The 23,198-nt window shown below is 44.8% G+C and overlaps 1 protein-coding gene across 6 annotated transcripts in view; it reads right to left on the bottom strand.

Annotated features, from left to right (window-relative positions):
- Positions 1–6,697: 6,697 nt before the first annotated feature.
- Positions 6,698–23,198, bottom strand: part of Nf1 (neurofibromin 1) — a 175,105-nt gene continuing 158,604 nt past the window's right edge. For all 6 annotated transcript variants that reach the window (XM_065431661.1, XM_065431663.1, XM_065431662.1 and 3 more), the window contains 3 exons: positions 18,141–18,280; positions 18,005–18,051; positions 6,698–15,493 (listed from right to left, as the gene is read on the bottom strand). In XM_065431661.1, coding sequence (XP_065287733.1) covers positions 15,149–15,493; positions 18,005–18,051; positions 18,141–18,280 — 532 coding nt within the window. In that variant the 3' untranslated portion in view covers positions 6,698–15,148. The remainder of the gene's footprint in view (positions 15,494–18,004; positions 18,052–18,140; positions 18,281–23,198) is intronic.

Raw genomic sequence — 23,198 nt, 5'->3', positions numbered from 1 at the left:
TTAAAGAACAGTTATCTTCACACCTGCGTGTCACTTTTGTAAATGAGACATGCCGTTCTCCTACGCGCATGCCTCGCAGATAATGAACCGAACCATTATTGCGCGGTTAGGGTAGGCGCACTTTCATTTGACTCACCCTCGTACATTAGAAATGCAGATACAATGGGATATACAAATGCGAAAATACGGTTTGATAAAGGACAAAAAAGTGTCACTGGAAACAAAGTTCACTGCATGTATACACAAAACCTCGCAACAAGATATTTAAGTATACGTATAAGTCTCCTATGAGTCTATGTATGTAAGAAAAAGTAACTGTATGTAATGCGTCAAACAAGGCAAATAAACATGTTGCACAATCATAGATTCACAGAATCCTAGATTCCGCCCCCATTCCATCCACTACCCCCGATGTATTGCGCGCGACGGAAGGTGGCGCGCTTGCTCCCCGCTTTTCTCTGCGCACACTAGACTGAGCCACCATTGTCGGCTCACCCATTCCACCTCCCCTCCTACGCTTTCACTCGCACATACTGCATGCAGCGCGTGGTCACGATTTTATCACCCTTGGACTTTACATGAAACATGACGGCGACGGCAGGAATGCGCCTGGAGTGTCCATATAATTGCTTTCGCAATAACATAATAAACGTATCCGGAAACTGAAACGTCCCGTCGCCCATTACTTTCCGCAAAAGAAGTATCAAAATCGAACTTTCACCATGCGACAATTCGCTGCGCCGCAACAATGTATTTTTTTTTTTTTGTGGGGTGGAGGCACCGAAATGAAAAAAAGAACGCATAGGAAACTATGTTGGCCAGAATCGAATGCCTACATCGGGCACCTAATGGGGCTACGGAATTCATACCGAAGAAAACATGAGACGATTGGCCCACTGAGAACCATACGCATACTGCTCAGTATCCTACACCGGAGAAACAAGACTTTCCGGAAAGGTTCCGCTCAAGGAACGCGGTGCAATGCTTCGAGTCCCCACAGGGATGGCGGTGAGCGATCATTGTTTTTTTTTTTCTCGTCTGCTAACCAGAAAGCTTCCAAAACTCTGTCAGGTGAAAATCCACTCGGCCAGAGCAAACCGAACGCCCACCGAAGTGCACCGCACGGGGGTCGGTGCCATACGAGAAAAACGTATGCGCTCTGGCTCACTCTGGCAGCCCGCGGGTAGGGTAGCGAGAACAAAAAAAAATTGAAGGGGCTCAATGTGTCCTCGGCGAATAAAAGTCAAAGTAGAAAAAATAAATAAGAACGTAGTTACTTTGGCTGGCTTTAGTGTCTTGACATGGATGTTCTGGCGTAGAGTAAAAAAAATGTTGATATTTTTTATGTGACATGACGGCACAAATGAACCACCCCAACGCATCGCCTCATTGGACCTCGCTGCGTGCTTTGTCAACTCGTCTGCTAGTGTGTCGATTTGGCTTGTCTCGTGTATGTTCCGATGTAAGACTTTAGAAAAGTCAATGGACCTTTGGCGTCAAATGTTTAAAACAACATTAAACCCACAAAGTTCCGCAATTGAAAATTTAAAGCACAACTTTGGAAATGTCGATGCACGTTTCACATCAAGAGCTTATTAGATTTATACCCATAAAGTTTCGCAATTGATATCCATGCGCTCCATAGATTCCGTGGCCTCAGTGAGATGCCGCGGCGAGCCCGCTCACAGTCAAAGCGCCCTTGAAACTTTGTGCTCGGATGGGACTGCTTGGCGTTATGTGACTGCCAGTGTATGGGTGTTGCCACGAAATCCAGCCCGAGTTCGCAATCTTTACGGTTAAATGTCTTTTCGAGCGTCAAAAAGACATTCTAGACAAAATCCAGAGTGATTTGCGGCGCCGGGGGTCGCTTTGGTCGGCGGTGCATGGACAGCACGAAAAAATTTCGGGGGGGGCTGAAGCCCCATAAGCCCCCCCCCCTGGCTACGCCCCTGATTAGTAGGTCCTAGAAAATGCCATCAAAATCTAAGACGTCACAGCCCCCAGGTAGGGTGGCTAGCCACCGTACCCCAGGTGCGAGAACTTAAGTAGGCGTCGCCACCCGTATTTCGTTCTTGCGCTTTTTCTGGCTTAGCAAACGTCTTATCGTTGTAAGAGTGGTGTTTTTGGTGTTGTAGAACGGTAATTTACTGATGCAGAAGAAATCATTTTTCACTTTAGTTTCCCTTTAAAGAAATGAAATGCGTACAAGATAGATGACAATTATTGTTGTGTGGCAAAAGGGTGTAATTTTGCTTAAGAGTGATAGCTATACATAATTAACAATACAAAATGGTTAGATGAATTTTTTTACTGTGATCATAAACAAAGAAAGACAATAATCAGGCCTCAGCATCCTCAATGGCTGACATGAGAACAAAAGGCACTGTAAGTGAACAAAGTGTACATCGTAAAGTGCAGCTTATTATCAAACGCCAACGATGGCAGACAGCAGACGGCACATTCAACATCAACATTTATGCAACCTCTGGCGCTGCAGAGAGAGGGGCGAAGAAATGCCAAATGTGTGTGGAATTTCCGTGCACTTTCATGATGCTAACTGCTGCCGTGCATCATCCGTTATGGTCATGAATGCAGTTATTTACGCACAAGAAGAGAACAAAGAAGAGGCTGAAAAACACGAGCACAGACTTATAACAGTGTCTTATGTTAGGGGTCCAGCTTTGCTTAGTATTTTACATTTTCGCACCCCTAATGGACCCACTTCCTTTTCTTTCGCACCACACAATGTGTCAATGATTCCTTCCGTCTGATGTATCCACTTTTTCTATTTAAAGAAAGAAAATGATGTCTTTCTTTCACATCAACACACAATCCTTGCACAAGAAAGATGATGAGTTTGAAGTGTTTCTTTCCACACTTAACTTCCGTTTAAACATAATAATGGTGACTGAAACCTGGTATCGAAATAGCTATGAAGCATTACAGTTGCCTAACTACAATGTGTATGTGCGAAATTGCCCTGATAGATGAGCCGGGGGTGTCATGATAGCAACAAAAGAAACATTTAAATGTGGCCTTCTCATGGATTTTACTTTAACTCATGATGACTACGAAATACTCTCCCTACAAAGTGGTAGAAATGTCTTCTCTTGTTATCTATCGGCCTCCTAAAAGCAACTTATCCAGTTTTGCTTGCTTTCTGGACGAATATCTCCAATGGATCACAGAAAACAACCTGAATCTGGTTTTAGGTGGTGACATCAACACTGATTTTCTTTCATATTCATTTCCATTGTAAATGAACCCACACGATTACAGGCAGTGACAACAACAGATGTCTTTTTTACCAACTTCTCAGCAGAACGTCTTAATCCTATAGTAATTAATGTCCATATAGGTGATTATCTTCCAATATTATTCTAATATATTCCAGGATTGTTGGGTCTGTAAACTCTAAAAACCAATGCACATATCCTGCAAGCGAGTATCAGCGCAATAATAATGGCACCTTGAATTACTTTATAGCAACACTTGCAAATGTTGACTGGAATGTCGTACACAACAAAAATGATCCAGATGATGCTTACAATGCCTTTATTGCTATAATTAAATTTGTATATGAACAAAGCTTTCCTCTTGTAACGCTCAAAACGCCCCGGAAAGCTTGAAAACCATGGATAACCGCAGAATGCCTTAAAACGATAAAAAAGGGAACAGGCCTTTATAACCACTTTATCCGAAACATTGCACTGGATGATCTTGTACAATTTAAAACATGCGGGAACCAAGTTATGGCATTTCTTCGTCACACGAAACAAGAATACTAATATGGAAAAACTGTTCAGTCAAGACTTACTAAAATTGAGCGATCTTGTGTGGCAGAACATCAACCGAATTTTAAATCGAGGTACAACTGAAAATGGTGTGCTTGAACTTTTAATGGACACTGCACCTGTGAGTGGGAAAAGGCTGGCAGACAATTTCAATAATTACTTTCCATCTCTGGTTGATGAAAATGACGATCCCATCAATGTGAAATGTCTTGACTTAGCGGCTCTTTCCAGAGCATTCGTGTCACCAACCGATGCGAATGAAATCGAAAATTGCCTCCTGGCTTTATACAATAAGTCGCTTGACATCGATGGCCTTAAAAGTTTACAAATTAAACGTGTAGCTGATGTAATTAGTCCAGTGCTAGAATATATTTTTGATTGTTGCATCAAACATGCAGTATTCCCCAAAACAATGCAGACTGCTAAAGTCACGGTTGTTCATAAAGGAAGAGACAAAAATAATCTCTGAAATTATCACCCTATCTCCATTCCACCTGTTTTCTCCAAGTTTTCCGAAAAGATACTATTTAGATGAATGTCTGGTTTTTGTGAAAAACATAACATACCAACTCCCAGCCAACATGGTTTTCGGCAACATCTTTTGACAGAAACCGCACTTCTGACCCAAAAAGAGCTTATCTCACGAGTCCTTTGAGCAGAAATTTTGCACTCTTGGCACATTCATTGATTTTCAAAAGCGTTTGACTGCATCAATCACAAAACAATGTCAGCTAAGCTTGAGCACTACGCCTTTCGTGGGAAGTTCCTTCAAATAATTCAGTTTTACTTAAGTTCTAGAGTACAGCAGGTAAAAATAAACAATCATTGTTCAGATTTCTGGCACATCTCTTCAGGCGTTCCGCAAGGTAGTATTTCGGGACCACTACTATTCCTCCTGTATGTTAATGACATTGTCTGCATAAGCAAGCTCCCAACATTTGTCATTTGTGCAAATGACACATCTTTATTCTTCAGAACCGCACATTTGTTAGATACTGAGCAACAAGCCTCACATTGTTTACAATTTCTTCTAGAATAGTCTCAATACAATTTAAAAAAAAACTAAACATTGAAAAAACAAAAGTGGTGCTTTTCAGGCCTCACAATAAGCTGCCTCACATGCTGGCACTTTCTTTATGGATGGGTTCGTCACTCATCCAACAGTTCTGGCAGTCAAAAGTCTAGGTGTCATCTTCAATGAAAATTTATTATGGAATGGTCACATCAAAATGGTGGTGAACAAAATTTCAAAGGTTGTTGGTATTTTGTGTCGACTGAAATACTTCATGCCGAAGCATATTAAGCAATGTTGTATAATGCACTGTCCTCTTCTGTTGGTAATTATTGCTTTCTATTTTTGGAGGTGCCACATTGTTTACAAATACCAACCGCTTGCACCTCCTTCAAAAGAAAGCCATTCGAAATATTGTGACTGCGCTGGCGACTATAACACAGTGAGCTGATCTTTAAGGCACTTGGTATAACCCCCCTTCCCCTGTTGTACAAAACTTTACTCCTCCGGCTGTATAAACCAAGTGTCATGAAAAATAACTGTTTCATGTTACAGCTGTCCGCATTAAAATGCAAAGAGCCTAAGCACTCAACACGAACTAGTTTGAAATGGTTTGTACCTAAGACCCATACTAATTATGGTTGTCTAATGTTGTGCTACACTCTCTCGCATTTATTAAACAGGGAATCTCAATCGATGCACGTATAGCTAAACAGTGCCAACTTTATTATCTTGTGTTTCTTATCCGTTTTTTTTTCCCTTCCAAAAACGGTTTTTACGGTTTCTTTGCATGTTCTCGTGTACCACTGCCAAGCCTCTGTAGGGTGCATCGGCCTCATCAAGCTCTCTCACGGGCTTTTTGCCGGCACACCCAACATCCGTATGATGTTAAATAAATATATTGTATCGTATTGTAAACATATACAGCAGAATCTGTGACACATCATGTGTGCGCCGCCCGCAGAAAATTCCTATCTCTACGCAAGAAGGATTGCTGGAAAGGACGATAGACGGTTTTGACACACAGGTGTCGCCACACCTGTCAATCAACATCGCTTCAATGATTTTTTGGGTAAACTGATTACAATCTTTGCTGACAATTGAGCATGCACTATATACCGGTTTACACGTGACCGTATTTGTGGCATCTGCCTGATTACACATACAATTTATACAGTGCACACGTGATGTGTCACAGATTCTGCTATATACGTTGTCACTTTCTTCAAAATAAAACACTGTTGCAAGTCTACGCTTGTGTGCCTCAGCCTCTTCTTTGCCCTCATCTTGTGTGCAAAAAGCTGCATTCATGCTCTACCAACATGCCCAAACAGTCACCTTAATGATCGTTATGGTCAACACCATAAAGGTTAACCAAACGATTTCAACTGTAAAAAAACTGAGTAGGCAGGGTAAAGGAATTACTGTTGCCTTGTGGTGCTCACGTCGATACAATAAGCGTCAGTTCCAAGATCTTTCTCGTGTCAGCCTTTGCTCATATGGTGGTCCTGTGTGCTGCATTGCTGACCCTGACGAGTACCCTGTTACGGACAACGAGCGCTGAAACTTAGCCACCATAACTCACAGCTGTGCGGGTAGAGGAAACAGTTATTGCTAGGACACACTCAATTTTGTGTCCAGTTGCCTCGAAGTGGATGAAGCATTGATACAGGGGCGCCAAGGTCATTGTTCAAAATATTGAACCGTGGGCTTCCTACCAGATGCCGTCAGCACACTTTAGTAGGGCACTTCCGCAGCTCCTCCTGGCCAAAGCTCGTTCCCCATAGCCATTCTGCGACGGGCACCCTCCCTGTTATAGTATATCTGTGCCAACAAGGCAGCGAGACGGACGACAGTCAATGCGCACAAGCAAACACAAGCACTGCGGGTGTGCAGCCCTGGATAAAAGATATGACTTTAATTCTGATATACATTTAACAATACACGAGCTGCTGAGATGGCGCACTATGCTGGCACAAGGCCTGGCAGTGCGCCGACTCCCCATCACAGTTCCCGACAGAAGGGCGGAACAGCAGGACAACACGAGAGGTGGTGCTTTGGTATACGCAACTGGCCAACTTGGAAAACGGGAAAGGGGACTTAACAGCAACCAACGCGGCTGTTCCAGTCGGAACGGTTACAAAAAATAGACACTTCCATCACTGTGGAATTTCCGTGGGCAGCACAAGATCACACACTACAGAAGCTCATGACGGCACGCATTACGCGTGATAAAAGGGGCGCAGCCGTCACAACAAATTTGTGCCGAAGTTCTCTCTTGTCCAAGCACGCCCAGAAGGTGGTACAGATTAAAAGAGCACGAATGCTCTTTTGCCAGCACAGTGAGCAGCGCACGTACCAACCCTTGTCAAATGAAGAGCCTTGAAACGCCCAACAACTATAACCACGTGTCCTGTCCTAGTGCATTCTTTTGCAGACGAGAGGCATTCTGCAGGATCATCGCTCATAGAAAGGGAACAGTGAGGCGCTTGCAACATTTCTCAAATTACAGCGATCTGCATTGTTATGCAAACGTCAACAAAATATTTTGCACTTGCTGCTGCTTTGTTTGCAGTAAAATTTCACAAGCCACATGACATCGTTGGTTGGCCGTGTCATCTGAAAAGAAGTGAAAAAAGCCACTTCCCTACGCACGTGAGACAGCTGCTGCATGAACTCGAACTGGTTTGGCCATATCTCGGCAACTAAAGAAAGCAGTGTGGATAGCAGGTGCAGCAAGTCAATTTTGCAGGCTCGCAGTGAAATTTCTCCTTTGTATTGTTGTTTTGAATGAGATCACAAAATATTTTCATAAGACAGAACTGAAGCAGCTCAACGGGCAATGCATTCTGCCAGAGCCATTACCTAAGCTGTTTCCTTTTGTTGCCAAGAGGTGGCAAAACCAGTTCAAGTCTATGTAGCGGGTCACTTGTGGGTTTTTCCCTGTTTCCAAGAAAGCGAGGTAAGCAACAAAACGAAGTTTTTCGTTGGACAACGCAAACCAACTAAGAAATGTGATCGTGATGCAAAATTTGAGCACAAAACAAAGCAGTGGTAAGCCCAAAAGTGGTAAGTGCAAAAGTCAGTGTGGACATTTTATGCCATCTTGCTTGGCAGTTTTGGCACAGTCACACGTTTTAAGCCTCATGCATCTCGGAAGAGTGAAAGAACGTGCTAGACAGTGCTCCAGCTCTAAGCTTAGGATGGCACAATGTCAGCACGTCCTTACTGCCTACAAATGCTTTCTCAGAAAGTGAAACGTCCCTCACCATCACAGCATTTTTCTTTTTCACAGCACTGCAGAGTGCACGTCTGAAACGAGCATGTTAACCACTTTCTTTTTCTCTCTCTAACATCCCATCCACCACACCTTATGAAGAGAATTTTGTATGAACATGCAGAAAAACTCGCAGAACATGCCATCTTGTGATTCTCCAGCGAAGACGGGTGAATAAGTTGAGAAAGGGCAGCCCTCAATTTACGGCACACTGTCCTCCACAGAACTGAGTGGTCAGGACACGGAACGGCACACAAAAAAGAAGTTCGGCACAAATGTACGCAACACAAGATGAAGACAAAAAAAAAAAAAAGAAAAGGAGGGGAGGGGGGGGGGGGTCGGTTTTCTCAAAAGAACATTGTTTGAAGCAAACAGTCAATGATATCCATCTCTTTCTCTGCAGCAATGTGTGCGGTGTCGATGACACACATGCTGAGCATGTGCATACTCAGTGCCAAGAGGTGAAGCACATTCTGCGGGGACTTGGCAACACACGCAGAGACCAGGGCAAAGCACATGCCGAGGGACACGGGCACACCCAACACGAATGTCCTAGACACACACACGCACACACACATACCCACCACTCACGCACATCTACAGGAGCAGGTCTCCTTTTTTCGTAGAAAGATGTAAAAACTAGAACCACGCAATAAATTAGAACACATTCTCTCTCTCTCCACAGCAAGTGGAAGAGGCAATCAACGTCTCTCTCGCGCACAAACTGGCAAACCCAAATGAAGACACAGCGTGCAAAACAACGCCGAGTCATGATGTCACATCATCAACATTGATGACAATGAAGGCAGCAACAACAGCAACAACAACAGCGAAAAGAAATGGGGGGAATGAACACAGAGTGTGAGAAGCACGTGGTACAATGCGCACTCGTCCTCCAATGAATGCTCGAGAGTCAACGCTGCAGCCGGGGGAACACCACGCACTGTGTCGAAAGCACATTCCAAAAATTGTCCTTCAGAGTGTCTTTCGTGCACGGCTCCTTTGGCAGAGGGTGTCAACTTATCACATCACAAGTCGACCAAGGACCGTCGCACTTTCTAGGGCGAGAGCCGCAGCACGGCTCAAGCAGACAAAAGACTGCCGCTTTGTGCCAGACTGCGCACCATTCACCAAAGTTGTCCTCCAGCTGTGTCCTTTGGTGTGCACACGGATGCACCATCTCTTTCAACACTTAACAGCATCGAGCGTGAGGCTTGAGGAATGCGGGGCTCTGTTAATTGTGCGGCGGTGGGGAAATAAAATTCTCACATCTGTCTCAGATGGTGCAAAGCGCAACCACAGGGCTATACAATCATCACACATTGACTGCACCCCTAGGACAGCAACAACATTGGCTGCCAGAGTCTATGTGAAAAAAAAAAAATTAAAACAACAGACAGAATGCCACTTATGAAACATCACAGCCTCGTTTCATGAAAACTCCCTGCTATTTGTACTCTTCATTTTGTGTTTGTATATGTCACTGTTGACTCTGGAGACCACTTCGGGTGGCAGGAAAATGGTCCGAGCCACAATGAAAGCAACTCGACAGCACACTTTGCTCGCCTGTAGGTCGTGAAGATGCGTTGCTTGCAAAGGAGCATAAGCCATGTTCCTGTACTGTGTAGAAAACAACACCACCAGAGTTGATAGGAAAACAGAAACTGGCTCCTTGATAAGAATGCACCACATAACCTGCAGCTCAACTCCTTGAATTTCATGCCTAGGTTGATCTGTACCAAAGCACCAGACGACAGAGACAGCATGGTCTCCAAAGCTCATGACTCTCTGGAAAACGTGTTTGCACCAACGCTGTGGAAAGTGATGTCTCAATGCCAACTGACAGGGTACAGCACCTGTGACCCCCTTGGGTCCACACTTTCAAAAATGTGCTGGACCAATGGCAGCCTTTTCAATGTCATCCTCACGCCAACTGTCAATGACCCAGACACACTGTGTGGACACAAACACCTCTTCAGCATATGCAGGACACAAATAAAATAAAAAGCGCACAAGGATGGGGGATCAGTAAAGATGGTACATCTTGAAATGCGTGATCCAATGACGCAAACGAAGAGGATATCATAACGACTGCATTTATGCCAAAGCATACATATAGTTTCGAGCTGGTCAAGCAAAGATGTTTCCTTTGGATTTCCATGGTACAGCTACCATTGGCACAACATATGGCTCACAACAGGCACTGCAATGCCATCAATGGAATAGAGCCATATTTTGAGAGTGCTTAGACTTGCCTCCTGGTGAGATCGACACCACTGAGGCCTAAATGAAGGGCTGTTGAGTGTGAGTCAAATAAAGAAAATTCTATAACATGACATTAGTGCTACCAACATCTCTAGATTATTACCAGCTTGATATTTGCCTCTTGGTGCTCCACAGAGACCTGACCCATTTCTGATGTCTGCTGCAGATGACAGGCAAGATCCATTGCTCGTACCACCATGCAGCTGACACGGACAGTCTGGAACTTGATGGCCTCCAAGGTTAGCAACCAACACTCAAGCAATCCCTTTGAGTTTCTGCCGATTAGGTGGTGCCACAGCTGTGTTCAGTGTGAATCAAATAGATCTGAATAGGTGGCAGTAGATATGCCAGGACATGAAAAAATATTAGGTCACATAGGAAATTTTCGTTTGTCACGTGGCAGGGTGACAGCTGTCTCCACCCAGCACAAAGGGTAGCCTCTGAATATTTGTCCATGTGTGCCTTGGCAGAACACACCCAATCCCAGTGGGCATGTTGCACATAACGTGTCTCCATGATCTGTCTTGTGATGGCTACATGTTTAGCCAAATGGATGCAGCACGCAATCAAAAGGGGTCGCTGACAGTAATCTAGAAGCGTCGAGTAGCACTTCTACCCAATTTAGTCATCTATGCAACTTCCTTTCAATGTGCATTTTGTTTAAACTCAACTAGTATACCCCAACCTTGTGTCCCTTCAATCGCAGGCCCATTGCCAATCCTCTTAGGTGCTCTCAATATGAAAAGCTGGGCGTAGCGATAAAACACATCTCACAACCATGGAGGTGGTCCTGCCCTGGCCGTGCCTCCTATCTCTGGAGGTTTGCTTGTGCAGATCAAGCAGGAAAAAGGAGTTTCTTAAGTCTGCCCAACCAGACCAGGCCATTGGGGAATAGAAATCCTGGAAGCTATAGACACACCAGGCCAGGAGTAATTCATGCGAGAAACCAGGTCTGCGAGTGCGCTCCGCTTGATCATTACGAGACGCATAACGAGATAGAGTTTGGGCCTAGTGGGAGCCATGGCTTAGAACTGTGCGGCGGTATTGGAAACCACTGAAAAAGCAACTTTTGTCACTTGCACAAAAACAGGGACCCGTTAATAAAAGTAGCGAAGGCCACTGCCCTTGCAGAAAGCAGGAACCCAGCAGCAAAGCTTATCACAATGCCCTCATGCATAGGCAGTAGCACTCCTATCAATCAAAGAGACATTAAAGATTAATTCTGTTAGGTTAGGTTAAGCCAAATTGATTATAACACTTATGTAATTATTATAATTTGAAGTGGAATACCATAAAGGTTGGTCTAACTGCGAGCAAAGTCTTGGTAAGCCCGAATATATGCAAGAACAACAAATGCTATCTTGAACTTCCCGCATCATGAACTTTTTAAAGCACCTGCTCAGCACCAGCTAAGAGCTAATCAATATAACATCATTACACTGCTTTCTACAGCAACAAAAGGCTTGACATACTCATTTTTCCAAAATAAAGATGGCCCCAAAAATGTGAAACCTGCAATGTCCCACTAACATACTGCAGCCAACGCAAGAACTTCCAAGGAGGGAAACTCTCACCCATTCTCTGCTGACTGACTTTTCTTTCTAGCAGGTAAATGAAAATCACATCTTCTAAGATTATACCGTCAGACCAAACAAACTTACTGTTGCACTTTAGTGTCCCTTTAAACGTGACCACGCAACAACACTATATACATTTCTATGCTTAACAGGCAATGCTGCAGTGAGTAGTGCAGTCACTGAAGTATCACTACCCGCATTTCGCAGCACAGTTGTTTGTGATTTGCAACACCTTCTACGGAACACGCACTTCATACATTACAACTACAACTTGTTGACATGAGGTTATGTCAAATCCCGTATTGTCTGCGCACCTTTGTTCTTCCAGTATGAAATGTACTGTGTTTTGGTCGTGAGCAAAAGCAGTCCACTGTGGCTGCTAGTTGGAGAGATGCGTCGCTTCGTTTGCTTAGTAGTAAAGAAGTTTAGGACTGCAACGCCTTCCGTGTAATAACTATACAGTTGACTTCCATTAATGTGACCCTTATGGGACCGACAAAAATTATTGAATTTTACATGGCGGGTTGAACTGAACAAGATGCAGAAAAAAAAAAATGCAAAACACATTGCATTTGGCAGTATTTGCTCGAGTTTCACACATCTTCGAACCAAATGCGCACCCCCTTTCTGTGTGTACGTAGCAGAAAACTAATGTAGAAATTACTTAAAGCTTCTAATCTAATGCCCATCCAATTTTCTTTAGAATGGTGCCCAATATCCTAAAGTTGGCTTCACTGCACAATTTTAAAGCTTCTCTGCAATACAGTCACGTTAAAGTGTACAAATGCCGTGAAGGTGGTTTAGGTTGTGTATTTGACTGCACCGCGTAAACAATTTACGCCTTAATTTTCTTGGAAAACAAAAAGGCGCCTGTTAGAATCGGGTAAATACCGTAATCAGACATTTTGAGCTACCATTATTGCTTGAAAATTTTCCTAGGGCAGGCAGATAATACGTATTTTCAACGTGAGATGACGTGCGTTAAACGCATTCACTGTCTCCTAAGCTCCACCAAGACAAACGCTGCTACTAAAGGAGTTGTTATTGGCGTCAGCATGCATGTGAACTGGCTAAGTTCAACTTATTGGGTGAATGCCAATTTTAGGATCAAAATCATGAATATTTGGACCTTTAGCACCAGCCAGGAGGACCTTCGGTCAGGATCGAATTAACCGAAAAATTGAATTAACCGGAGTTGAATTAATGGAAGTCCACTGCCTTGTCTATCGTGACATAAAAATGTTATTTTGAGAGAGAGTATGACACATGCAATGTGTGTGGCCGACCTCCCTGCCTTTCCTCCCTTATTTTTCTCCTCCATATGTCTTTCTCTCATTTGTGACGCACTACTTTTTGGTCATGATTTAGAGCAGTGGCACAAATCTCTCTAGCCTTTGTAGCATTGTCTGCTGTGTACAATACGGAGTATAGGTTCATCCTCCTCGTCTGTGGTATAAGTCTGGAGCCGCAACCAACGCAGAGCGTTGGCAGCTTTCTTGGAGAGGGATCTGAACATTCAAACCCTTGTACACTCCCAATTCAACACCTTCCCCATGGAAGCCGAGAGGTGACAACATGGCCGTCGTCTCGGAATGACACAGGGCTGGGACAAGTGCTGTTTGCACAACACCACCACAAGGGCACATCTGACAAGAGTTGCAGCACATTCTGCCTCGGCCATTGGTCATGTCGTCATCAATGACCTTTTCATAGCTGTTACCAGCCAACCTGAAAGAAGCCAAGCTCCGAGCCGCTTTGTCAATCGCATCACAAAAAAAATGCATGCAAGAATAATCCTTGGTTATTGTCCGAAAGAAGAATCCTGTGTGCAAGATGCAAAACGTCACGATAACGTGCCTTTGTTAATTTGGTTTTAGGCATAAGAAATGAGCCTGAGCTTCTTTCAAACAATACCAGAATAAACTTGTGTCAGTAGAACCTCGCCAGTGGGCTCCCCAGACTAGCTGACATTTGGGATACCAGAGCTTTCTAGTGATGGTCACGGTCCACTGAAGAACTGCTTCAAAGGAGCAACATTTTCGACCTTTCAGCCAGGGATAAATGCAGAAGTCTGCGTAAGGGCACTATGCCACCAATTGCTAAATGCAGAAAATTTTTGGCTAGGTCTGCTTGGAAAGCGAGGTCTGCAGACGGCGATCATTGTGACTGGTCAGGATCCTGTCTTCTTCAGAGTGGTAAATTTATGGCCCTCATAAAGACATTCCGAGCACACCAGACATGGATAGTAGTACACTCTCCGAATGGAAGCCGGGACACTTTTCTGTTTCTCGTGCATGTTTCAATAGTAAGTAGCGTGTACGCTGTATTCCTGCAAGAGAACCAACGAGCTGCTCCCTAATTGGGCAGCTGTTTAGGGCTTGAAGCTGTGCTTCCCCACGACACGAAAAATGGGGTCATACAATGCATTGTGGCATGAATTAAATGAGACTGTCATGCGGAGCTATGACTCCAGTATGGAATGCGAGAATGCTTGCCATGATGTCATGTCAAGGGTTCATCAGCAGATGACAAAGTACCGTGATGACTGGGCTAGCTAGTAGTGAGCTAGAAAGAGATGACTGCGGCAATTTGGAATAGCAGCCCGTAACGAACGAGAGCATCGAGCTCTCACACACGGTACGATGGCATCTGAAGCAGACTGCGGCACCACTGCTGCAGCACGAGATGCAGCTGCCAGGATTTACGTTCCAGGGATGGCAAACCTGTTACCTGAAACTCTGCCACTGATAAAACAGTTGCAAGGTAGCTTGCAATTGGATGGCCTTGGCAAGACGATTGTAGCGATCAGTACAACAAGGACAAAGACAACATCCACGCCAAAACTTCGCTGTCACCTAGACCTCTGTCGATGAGGCCGATGACATCAGTGCTGAGTCACGAGCCGAGGGTTGCCTCACACATTAAAGTGAGCATTGAACCAGAGGCTGAGACACGTCTCACCCTAGTTCCCGAGAGATCTGGTGACCTGGATATGGTACCACCACCGAGACTGCAGCTGCCTCGACACGACACGAGGTGAACTGGCTAGTGGTGTGCGGTGGGATGTTGCCAGAAACAGACACCTTGGTCCCATCCCAGGAGCGTAGGCTACGTTTCACAGGGCAGGCTACCCTGCCTGGCATTGCAGAGTAAGGGTGTCCAACGATAGGTAATCACATCACAGCCTGCACCGTTGTCGCAGGGTCCCACAGCTGACAGCTGTTCAGTGCGAGGTACGTCCACTCTTGGGTGCCCCCGACCCACTGGGGTTTTTGCACTTGAAGCTGCGCTGCTTGGACAACTGGGAGGCTGAGCGGGCGCGGTCGGGCGGGGCGCCCGATCCGGGTGTGGGTGCACTTCCACCCCCGTCCGAGCAGGCCCCGCCGTCCTTGTCGGTGGGAGAGGCCAGTGTCAGGCTGCTCATGGAAGAAGAGAGGTTGATGGCCGAAGCCACCGACAGGGAGCTGGGGTACTGGCTGAGCTCACCCTCGTCGGCCGGCAGGCTCGTCTCGACCATGGCTTCCAGGCAGTTGACAAACAACTCAGCGTTGTCCAAGTTAGTCTGGCTCTGCACGAGGACCATAAGAGGTAGGCAGTCAATGGCTATTTTCTACACTTATTCAAAGTACTGCGCGCTCATTTTCCACGTGAAAGGCCAGCGGTTTAATGGTTTAATGGTTAACGGTTTAATGGTTAACGGTTTAATGGTTTAATCTTCCATTTTGTGCCACTAGTGATAAATATGCAACTAATCATTGCACACCTTGTAAAGCCACTGCATAAAGAGCATTGGTAACAAAGGCCTGCACCATTGACAAAGCCACACCTGTAACAATGTACTATTCTTCCACAACAATAACAACTGCAATCTGTCTCACATGAATTTCTTCAACATTGTGCACCTAGTACGTTGGTCTCCATCAGCGCTGGCATTACTTACCTAAATGTATCCTGCACCGAAAAATCAGCAGACTGAGTCTGCACTAACATAACGATTTTAATATCACCGAGGAAATGCACACAACACCCCAAACAGAGTTGTGTGCTTAAAGGCCAAGTGCAATGATATTATGGACCACGTCAAAAGCCCATTGCAGATAATTTAGACATACAGTAGCCTCTATGGGAAATTCTTTGCTTGAAATGCAAGTGGGCAGCTCATGAAACGGGCAAAAAAAGAAGTGTTTTCATGCCGAAACTGAAAAAAAAAAAAAATGTCGCCATTACTTGTCACTGAAAGTGGCATACTATGCGGAGTGTAGAGAACCAGCACCTGGGTCGTGTGCTTCCCTCGCTTGGATATCGTTTCTGTGTATCAGGAAATATGTCCCACACGTCTGCTGGCCGCAGAGTAAGTATACTTTGTTAGCTGCTTCATGCACTGTGCGAACCCCGAAGTGCTCCCACCATGTTCTTTTAATGCGAAGTATTCTCCGAATCCAGCCGCTTTTCTTCATTTTGATGTTTACGTTCAACAGCAGTGCCTCTATGCATTCTGCCTCAACTCAAAGAAAAGTGCATTGGGGAAGCCAAGGTAAAGGTGTGGCTATAGTCCGGCTTGACACGGACGCGTTCCACGCATGGCGTAGTTATGCTGCATCGATGAAAATTGGACGAGCTACGATCTAGTATGGCTGGCATGGGAATAGAACATGTCCTATCGCATGCCGGAGCAGCTGGAACAGGGTGCATCGGACGCTAGCTTGCCTGATCGGCAGCGTACTGGCCTATACACAGTTCAGGTTCGCTGAAGCAAGCGTGTTGAGTGTGTGCTTTCGACAAACAAGGAAGTGCTCGCTTGCTGTGCACTTGAGCACTTGCACTGCGGCAACAACCGATCGCCACACTGCTGCAGGTCATGTTTAAACTGCAGGGTAAAATTTTAGCGATCTTAGCATCTCCGGCGTGATGTATCCAACTTCACCGGCTCGTGCCCGGCACGCTGAATATGCCAAACTTGTCGATCGATCACAGAACTCCTGGCATCTGCAGTAAATGATTATAAGTAGCTGAGGCTCGGCGCTAAGTGCACGTAAACCAAGAGCCAGAGAGGCTGCACTGAAGCCACAGTAAAGCCTCGGCCATTTCGCTCTGGCAGCATTTGCATTCCTGCATGGCTTGGCGCCGCGTCATGTTCTCCTTCGTGAGAAATGCAGCATGCGGTTCCCTCTAGTTTCTGGCGCTGTGTCTGAAAGGCTTTCATCCATCTACTTCGACACGTTCAATGCAGAGACGCGGTAAATGTCTTGAAGATGATGGGCTACCAGAAACGATCGCACGAGAATATCGCCCGTGAATACAACTTACCTTTGAACGTTACCTTTGGTTTTCATGAACCATTGCGGCTTATAGTACTTACAATGGTCACCTGAAAAGAGCGTTTGCACAGCAGACCTTGATGGGTAAGTGAGTGTGCTGTTGAAATGTAGCTTGTGCAACTTTGTCAAATGCAGGTTACATGCTTTGCGCACGTTGGCTCGTCTGCTTTGGACTTGCCTGCTGCGCTGCGGTGCAAGCCTTTCCTCTGAAAGCTGGGACAGGAAAGATGTGTTCAGCCTTCCTCTACTCAGCATTGTGTACTGCACAGCCATTGCTCATGTTCGAGTACGTATTCAAGCACCCGACGGCCACGCAACGCATCGGCATTCTTGCAACAGCTCAAATCACGGGCGCAAAGGGGAGTACGCAAGCCAAGAGGCCTGCCTGTACTCGCAAATTATAAGCGAGCATTGCACCTGGCTGCTTAGGCACAACTGAGAGCTCAACAGTCCCCTACAGTTCTTCAATATTCACCACATCCACATCGCTACCGCTTTGCTGTCAGGCGCACGCTTTGTCAGCATAGGCCCTGTTTAATAGCTGCTAATAACAAAATTAGGCAACTACCAGCCCTGCAGCTTTGCCACGATTTCTTTGAGAGTATACGCTAGGTACTTATAGTAAATTTAGCCAAAGAGAAATTTTGTCGCAGTTGGCCTTTAAAGAGTGCATGCTGTTTCGGTCAACTCGTCTAGAACAAGGAAGCATCGGGGACTTGTACACTGGACAGTGGGTGGAACGAATACAAGATCACACTGACCGTGGAGAAGGGACCAGCAAACCTCCACAGTCCTCCAAAGCCGCAGGCTGTCATGAAAGAGAAGCAGGGCATGTTACACACAACGAACCATAGCGGCGGTGAGAGAATGGATTCTAGGGAGTAAAGGCACACGCACTCTGTAGGTAGTGCAGCTGCTGCTGGCTACTGTCCTCGCAGGCAATCATGTTCTGGATGATGCACTGCACAGCACTGAGGATGATGTGGTCATGGTTCTGCGACAGCACCGTCGTGATCTTGGCGTCCAACAGGCTGTGACTGCATTGGGGGACAATAAGCCATGCTCAGGCACAGAGGTCAGGCACAGACGTCAAACCACACCACTGATACATTTGGCAGTATTTTCCCCGATTCTAGCACGCCCCAAATCAAATGCAACTTTTAGCATAAAAAATGGGCAAGGGTCTAACATCTGTTGCACAATGGTGGCCAGTTTCTTAAAATCAGCTTCGCCGCGGTACATCAGTGATATGCGGTAAAGCACCTGAACGCCAACAAGGCGGTTTTGGTATTGTGTCTCATTAGCACTGCGCAGGCAATTTTCGGACCAATTTTCTGGAAAAAAATATTACTTTTAGAATCGGGTAAATACTGTAATCAGACAACGCAAGCTATGGTTCTTGCTTGAGAATCTTCCTACGGCGAGCCGATAATAGGCGTTTTCAAAGGGAGATGACGTGCATTCAACACATTCCGTGTCCCCTAAGCTTTACCGAGATGGCTGCTGCCACTAAAGGGGTCACTATAGGGGTCACTATGGGGGTCACCTAGGGATCAGGAACGTGGGTGCCGACTGTTCAAGTTTGACTTATCCAGTGAAGGCTGACTCTAGGATTGTTATGTTACTCAATTTAAAAACCAAAACAACTCCTGGTCCTGACAACGTCCCTAATGTGATCCTTTGGCGATATGCCAAAACTGTTGTCAAGTTTTTAGTTACATTGTTCATAGCATCTTTGTTATGCACAAAAGTGCCTAAATACTGGAAGATGGCTTGAGTTGTTCCGGTCTTTAAGAAAGAAAACCGATTATTGCTCCAAAATTACTGCCCCATATCATTGACATCATCTTGCTGCAAAATTTTCGAGCACATAATCTCAACTTGCATCAATGAATTCTTAGAAGAAAACTCTATACTAACAAGTGCTCAACATGACTTCAGAAAGGGCTGTTTCAATGTCACGCAATTAGTAATAGTAATCGATTACTTTGCCAAAGCTTTGGATGCTAATGGTCAAATTGATGCTGTGTTCTTGAACTTCAGTAAAGCTTTCAGTAAGGTAGGTAATTCACGAAAAACTAATTCTAAAATTAAGAAACATTAACCTTCTAGAGATCATAATTACTTGGATTACAGACTATCTGGATAATCGCCAACAGTATGTTTCAGTAGATGATCACAATTCAGGATATCTACCGGTCACTACAGGTGTTCCCCAGGGCAATGTCCTAGGTCCAATTGTCCTTTTTTTATATATTTATGACATTGTTACCATCGTCAAACCTGGGACACAAATGCAACTGTTTGCAGATGACTGTGTTGCATTTCGTACTATTAACTCCATGGAAGATCAGAGGGAACTTAACTCTAGCTTGAATAATATATTTTTGTGGCCCAAAGAATGGGGCATGGCTGCAAACACAGATAAAACTGTCTCTCTTCACATAACGCATTAAAAGAACCCCCTGGAGTATGCATATCAAATGGGATCTATTCCATTAAAGCAAGTTGAGAGTTACAAGCACCTTGGGGTAACATTCACTAGCAATTTTTCATGGAACCTTCACATTGACAACTTATGTTCTTCTGCCTTCTGCAAGTGATTTACCGTATTTACTCGAATCTAATGTGCACTTCATTTTTTTGATAAAAAGGGTCCTAAAATTGTGTGCATATTAGAATCGAGTAAGACCCTAAATCTGCATTACCATATTGCCATCGACATTTCACAATGGCCGCCTTGTACGCGCTTCGAGCCTAGCTGCCGTAGCTTCCTCAATGTGCTGCAGTACATGTGCTTAGGCAATGCTTCCTTTGGCTTGGGTTAGTGCACCATCGTCTTCCCGCTTTCTGTGTTTGCTCTATCAACATGGAAGTGTCGAGTGCAAAGACCTGCCGAGTTCATTTCGATGCCGCAATTAAAAGGAAAGCAATCACGTCTGCGGAGACGGATAGAAATCAGGCCACATCACAGCCGTTCCGAGTTTCTGAAACTGGCGTGCGGGACTGGTGCAAATAGGAGAGGCGTTCTACACCGGCGGCCGCGCAGCCTTTATCTCGTAAGGCATCTGCGATGGAGATGAGACTTTACGCATAAAGCACTCTGCGCTGTGTTCTCGTCGCGTAGGTCGTGTCGAAGCGAGAGGCCGCACAAAGATCAATTCCCTCTCCTGCTACCGCACTTCCTCACTCCAGTGTTTAAAGAGTTTCCGTGGTCACTGAATGAGACGTGCTCATGTTTGCTAGTGTGCACGTGATGCCATGCTCATTAATTTAGTTAGTAAATGAATGTTTAAAAGTTTATACGGCCTATAAAACTACTATTCTTACTTTTCGTATAGCTGTCTACTAATCTGCTATCGTAATCGATGCTTCGCCTTTCGGGAAAAACTGCGACTCCTTTATCTATCACAACTTTTGTGCATTGGAGTAAATCTTTTGTTTGTTTTTTTTTTTACAAATGAGAGAAAGTTGTATTTCTGTACGAAAGAATGTTCCTTTTATTCATTCCAAATTCATAAGTTTGGACTTGCCGTCAGAGTTCATGTTGGCCAACGACATTCCTTCTCTTGAACAAAGAAGACAGAAATACCGGCTAGATTTTTTATATAATCTAATTAACCACAAATTGGCTCTGGACCCTTCACTATATGTAAGCCCTCTTTCCACAAGGAATACACAACACCATCGTCCTGATACACTAACACCTATTCTACACTAACACTATGATAGACTAATACCATGCTAGGACAAGTTCTCCTTCTTTCCATGGACTATTTCCGAAAGGAATTCTCTGGCCGCACCGTACAACATGTGACTCTCTTTTCTGAATGTGTGCATATTTTTCTTCAGCTTTCTTGCTCTTGAATGATCACGACAAATCCTTGTCACTCAAATACCCTTGCCCTTGGTGCGCAACACTTAGTTGCCTATTGTCACTCATCATCTGCTTTTATCTAAATTACATCGCTCTGTTTGCTCCCTCTTCTGCTTTCCATAATCGATCGGGAATAACGGACTGATTAAGGCTTTGTTTTGACCTTATCACGAATTATTTTGTGAACAATATATCATAGAGAAGTACATATTTTTTCAGTGTAGATATGAATGTATCTATGCACCTTTGTACTTTTATATGTCTAGTCTTACAGTTAATTATGTCTGTCCGTCCTGGAAGGACCACAATGTGGTCTGCAGTATGTACTAAATGAATCAATAAATAATGCAAAAGCTTGAGCCCATATAAATGCATGGGCACTGGCCGGGACCTTCGGCTGAGAATGCATTAACCAAAATATTGGATTAATTGGAGTCGGATTAACAGAAGTCTACTGCACTTTGCAACGCTCTGCTCAGAAAGCCACTGTATGAGTAAGTTGACATTTTACAAATGCACACAACTATGCAGCTTCAGTGAAACAAAAGAATGAAAATGTGCTGCTATATACAGTAGAAGCTTGTTGATACGTGATACGATCCCATTTCGTACGATTTCCCGGTGCCAACATTGGCAACAAAGAATGTAAAAGGTTACCCAATACAGTTATACATACTTTTTACCGGTCAATACGTTTCTGGAAAACACTTTCTTTTAGCACCAACGTTCAGTATATCACCAAGCTGTGGTCGTATGATATGTTCTTTGGCCACTAGATTGCATGTAAACAAGAAAAGGTGCAAGGCATACGGGATCAAGAACAGTACGTGACCCTTATGGCAGCTTCCCCACAGTGCTCGCTCACCTGTGTCATGTGAAAACGACACCATGCACTCCTATTCCGCTACCAGCAAATCTCCTTCTGGGTAGTCGAATGTCGCATCTAGAGCTGCTGCTGCCAACACATTGCAATATGCATCTTCACCTCTCTGTTTCACAGTGTGTGTGGTGTAGAAAGCATATGACATGTTTGTAATACATGGTAACTCCCAAACGTGCCACTGTTCCTTGCTGCAGGCAGTGTGAAGCGAGCGCCATGGCAGCATCGTGGTATCGTATTCCGGTGTTGCCCACCAGATGAATTTTGCTTCGATTTCCCATTGCTGTCTTAAAACGAAAATGCACGTCTTGGGTCACTCCTGCCCCACGAGCTCGTGCCGCAATGATTCTCACAGGGCAGGCACACCAAAGCTTTCCACCAAAATGCTCTGCCCAAAGAAGCTGCTGACCCAGGCCAAATTGGAGGAGCACGAACGAAAGTGTGCCAAAGCCGCACACACAACAACGCCCGTCTCTGGCCGCTCGGGCCCCACCAGACTGGCGCCCGTCGGCGTCTTGTGCTGCAATGTGGATTTTGAGCTTGCCATGCTTTTAGTGACTTCAGACTGTATGTTTTCCTAGTTAGTACACATCTTACATCTTTTTCTAGACGTATGAAGAAGGTTCTGCTGTGCTTGTAAACAACTCTTACAAGCTATGAAAGTGCACCTTTTGTGGCAAGCATTCTCTAAACAAACCATCAGCATAAACTGAAATGTAAACAGGAAAAAAAACTAATTGACTATGAAGAAACCATTGACTATGATTGTCAATGTAAGCGAAGAATAGCTCACGGCATCAAGAAAGCTATTCACTTTATTAAAGGAGATTGGAACACTTGTAGTGCGAGCAATGAGCACGCACTCTGTAGCTGGCTTGCTGGCATGGTGCAGCCCTGAATGCATATCTTGGAGCCTGTATGAAGCAAATGTAACCAATACAAGCAAACCTGCAAATGCAATGTTGTCTCCTGGTTGTTCTTGACTTCTTCTTTATCTGAATTGATGTTCATGGTACATGATGATGCTAAGCCGATGAGCAAAACGAGAACAAGGTGAAAGCAGGAGCCAATGTTTCGACAAGTGGACTTGTCTTCTTCAAGGCGACATATGATGATGCTAAGTAATCCAGGTACACTTCGAGCCACTTTCAGTTTCTCTGACCTCGTGTACCCTTGTCCAACTATGCGAAGGTAGCCA

This window comes from Dermacentor albipictus, chromosome 2, assembly GCF_038994185.2.
Source record: "Dermacentor albipictus isolate Rhodes 1998 colony chromosome 2, USDA_Dalb.pri_finalv2, whole genome shotgun sequence".
NCBI lineage: Eukaryota > Metazoa > Arthropoda > Arachnida > Ixodida > Ixodidae > Dermacentor > Dermacentor albipictus.
The sequence above is the reverse complement of the archived record's forward strand: the minus strand, read 5'-3'. Positions and strand labels throughout refer to the sequence as shown.